Source organism: Pinus tabuliformis, chromosome 4_1 (assembly GCF_031772625.1).
Source record: "Pinus tabuliformis cultivar Carrire ecotype Pingquan chromosome 4_1, CPIR1, whole genome shotgun sequence".
In the NCBI taxonomy this organism is placed as follows: domain Eukaryota; kingdom Viridiplantae; phylum Streptophyta; class Pinopsida; order Pinales; family Pinaceae; genus Pinus; species Pinus tabuliformis.
Window position 1 is genome coordinate 309480523 of NC_142303.1, and position 3976 is coordinate 309484498.

General features: G+C 39.3%; 1 protein-coding gene across 1 annotated transcript; it reads left to right on the plus strand.

The window, feature by feature from the left end:
• Window positions 1–1264: 1264 nt before the first annotated feature.
• LOC149175519 (uncharacterized) lies at window positions 1265–1714 on the plus strand. Its single transcript, XM_089421154.1, has one exon. It carries the CDS (start codon window positions 1265–1267, stop codon window positions 1712–1714), a length of 450 nt encoding a protein of 149 aa, XP_089277280.1.
• The last annotated feature ends 2262 nt before the right edge of the window (window positions 1715–3976 follow it).

The following is a 3976-nucleotide window of genomic DNA, read 5'->3' on the forward strand; positions in this document are numbered from 1 at the left end:
ATTTATTTAACCAAATGTTAAATAAATCCCGTGGTATGTGCGCGCAAGGTTATTAATGGCCCCGGATGAACCATTAGTCCCATAAAACATAGATATATGGCTATATTTAGCCAGGGGTTGGGATATTAAAATTTTTTGGGGTTTTTGTATATAAATATAGTACAGGGGGGGGGGGAATTTTATGTAAGAACTATATAATAGAGTTAATATGTTAAAATGAGAAATATATTCAAACAAAAGCACTAAGTCAAAAAGTGAAACTTAGGCTTAGGGGAGTGAAAGGTATCCAAGTTATGAATTTGGAAAACCTAGCAAAATGGAAGAAGAGCATTTTCACACAAAAAATGTGGCTTTATTATCCTAAGAAAAAAAAACAGAGTTTTACTTTGTCTTTTTCATGAAATGAATTGAACTAGGAGCATTGAGCAGATCTCAATGTCCTTGTGGGGATGTTAGTAAAATGCTCCTAGGAGAAACGAGGAGGGAAGTTAGTATGCTTCATCTGTTTTCTAGCCACCTTGCCATGGCACTTATGATATCCATTAGATAAATCACCTTAAAAAGACACAGTTGCTTATGTATGTGCTTCTGCAACATCAAAACTACCTACCCAGTCTATTACACCTAACATTTTCTTCTTCCTTTTCCTTCGGTGCATTTGAACTAGCAAACCCTTACACTCTTCTTTCTTTTAGCTGCAATCCTATCTAAGTCTGCCCTTATTTCTTCTATGGCTCAGATTTAGCTGTTGAGCACCATTGCTTCTCTACCTAACTACTTATCTGCCAAGCTTGAACTATTTGGACAGATTTCATTCTCTATGTCTAAAACAGGAAATTTAAACATGAACGGGCCAAGATTAAGCTATTTGGCCATCCATCAAGTGTGGCAAAAGCCAACTAATTGCACATAATGAGATTCTTTTGCAAAATAGGACAGTAGTGGCCTTTTGGACTAGCACACTTTCCTGGTCTTCTTTGGGGTTCATTTTCTTTGTTTTTTTACCAATTCATTCTTTTTTCCCTTTGATCTTTCTTTTAGGGCATACCCTCTTTTAATTTTTTAAATTTTTTGATTTTTTCAAAATATGGAACCTTTGCAGCATGGAAAGGATTAACATATTTGGCATTTCAATAGTCAATCATGAAATATGACACCTATTGGTATAGGAGCATAACATCTAGTACAACTGCCTACAGGGGCCAAGAGGTGAGTGCTTGCAACAGTCGATAACTGCTCTTTAAAGATACCAGGGCAGTCAGTAATGGCAGATTTAAACGTGCTCCCCCTTGGTTCATATGATGTTTTGATCAGGATGGACTGGCTAGAAAAGCACTGGTCCTTATTCAACTGCAAAACAAAGACTATTTATTATAGGGATGAGCTTGGAGCAAGGCAAGAGATGCAAGGAATTAAGCGGCCAGTACAGGTTCGGCGAATAACTGCCTCTCACTTAGCAAAATGCATTAAGAAGGGATGTCAGATTTATGCCATCCAAGTGGGCTATGCTAACTCGAAAGATAAAACAAGCACATTGGACAACATCCCTGTGATAGAAGAATTTGCCGATTTATTTCCGGAAGAAATTCCTGGACTGCCACCTAAGAGGGATATAGACTTTACTATCGAATTGGTACCAGGGGCAACCCCGGTATCTCGAGCGCCCTACAGAATGAGTACACCTGAGTTGACAAAGTTAAAAATGCAGCTATAGGAATTGTTAGAAAAAAACTATATTCGTCCCAGTGTGTCTCCTTGGGGAGCTCCAGTATTGTTTGTTAAGAAAAAGGATGGGACTCTTCGCATGTGTATATATTATTGTCAGTTGAACAAACTGACAATCAAAAATAAGTATCCTCTACCCTTGATTGATGAACTTTTCAACCAAGTGAAAGGTGCAACAGTATTCTCCAAGATCAATTTGTGATCAGGGTATCACCAAATCAGGATTAAGGAAGAGGACATAGCCAAAACAGCTTTTAGAACAAGATATGGACATTACGAATTTGTGGTGCTACCCTTTGGGTTAACTAACGCCCCCGCAACTTTCATGTGCTTAATGAACAACATATTTCATCAATATTTGGATAGATTTGTGCTCATATTTATTGACAATATATTGATATATTCCCGCACTATGGAAGAGCACAAGGAGCACCTCAGATTGGTGCTGCAAACCCTTCGCGAACACCAGTTATATGCCAAGTTCAGTAAGTGCGACTCTTTCAAGGAAGAAATACAGTATCTGGGCCAGATAATCACGAAGGACGGGATCGCGGTAGACCCCGAAAAGATAAAGACCATAATGGAGTGGCCCGTACAAAAAGATGTAGTAGACATCAGGTCCTTTATGGGGCTAGCCCATTACTAGAGACAATTTGTAGAAGGATTCTCAAGAGCAGCGTATCCTATCACTTCCTTACAGAAAAAAGGAGGAGCGTTCAGATGGACCCCGGAATGCCAAAAGAGTTTTGAGCAGCTTAAGCACCTGCTCACCACTGCACCCATTTTGAGCATAGATGATCCTAATAAGGACTGTGTGGTGTGCACTGATGCAAGCAAGGAAGGTGTGGGAGGCATGTTGATGCAAGAAGGGAAGGTAATTGCTTACGAGTCAAGGAAACTAAAAGAGCATGAGCAGAAATATTCCTCTTATGACTTAGAGTTGGCAACCATCATACACGCCTTGAAGATGTGGCGACATTATCTTATGGGAAAGAAATTTTTATTACTGACAGACCACCACAGTCTGACCAACTATTTTAGCCAGCCCACTTTAAATGCTAGGTAGGCATGGTGGGTGGATTTCTTAAGTAGTTTTTACTTTGAAATCAAACATTTGAAGGGGAAAGAAAACTAGGTGGCGGATGCTTTAAGTCAGAAATTACAGTGTTTATATGAAATTTCCTATAGTGAATGGAAAAGCCCCTCGAGGGGATGATAAAAAAAGCAGCGGAAGAAGATACTGTATACCAGCAAATAAAACAACAAGTACAACAGTCTACCAGCGAGGAAAACCATCAAGCCTATGGGGTGGATGATGCTAAAATGTTGTACTACAAGAAGAAGTTATATGTACCCAATCAAAACAACATTAAAAATCTAATTTTGGATGAATTTCATATCAATCACTACATTGGACACCCAGGATATTAGAAAATGATCATTGCACTTCGAAAAGAATACTACTGGCTGGGTGTGAAGAAGAATGTGGCCAAGTATTTGGCACGGTGTTTGGAGTGCCAACAAATTAAAGTGGAGCATCAACACCCAACGGGGTTATTGCAACCATTACCCATTCCGGAATGGAAGTGGGAAACCATTTCTATGGATTTTATAATAGGGCTACCTAAGACAAAGAAGAATAACGATTCTATTATGGTGGTGGTGGAAAAATTGAGGAAAGCAACACATTTATACCTGCGGAATCCACCTACAAAGCTGTACATATTTCCCATATCTTCATGCAAAATGTGTTTAGGTTGCATGGACTACCAAAGACGATAATTTTGGACTGTGATGTGAAATCAACATCGGTCTTTTGGAAGACATTATTTGTAGAATTAGGGACACAACAGAACTTCAGTACAGCGTATCACCCCCAAATCAACGGATAAACATAATGGGTGAACCAGGTGCTGGAAGACATTTTAAGGGCATATGCAATGCAACCACCAACTAAGTGGGAGGAGTATTTACACTTGGTTGAGTTTGCATACAATAACGACTATCATACTTCATTACAAATGAGCCCCTTTGAGGTTTTGTACGAGCGGAAATGTCGCACACCTTCAAGTTGGGGTGGACCTGAAGACAAATTAAGGTTAGGGCCGGAAATGCTTAAGGAAATGGAGGAAATGGTAAAAAAGGTACAGTCTAATTTAAAAGCCGCTCAGGATAGGAAAACAAACTTTGCTGACCGGATAAGGAGGTTTAAAGAATACCATGTTGGTGATCATGTATATGTGAGAATTCA

Excerpts from the sequence above, each read along its gene's own strand:
- LOC149175519 (XM_089421154.1), top strand. The coding sequence starts at position 1,265 with ATGGCAGATTTAAACGTGCTCCCCCTTGGTTCATATGATGTTTTGATC.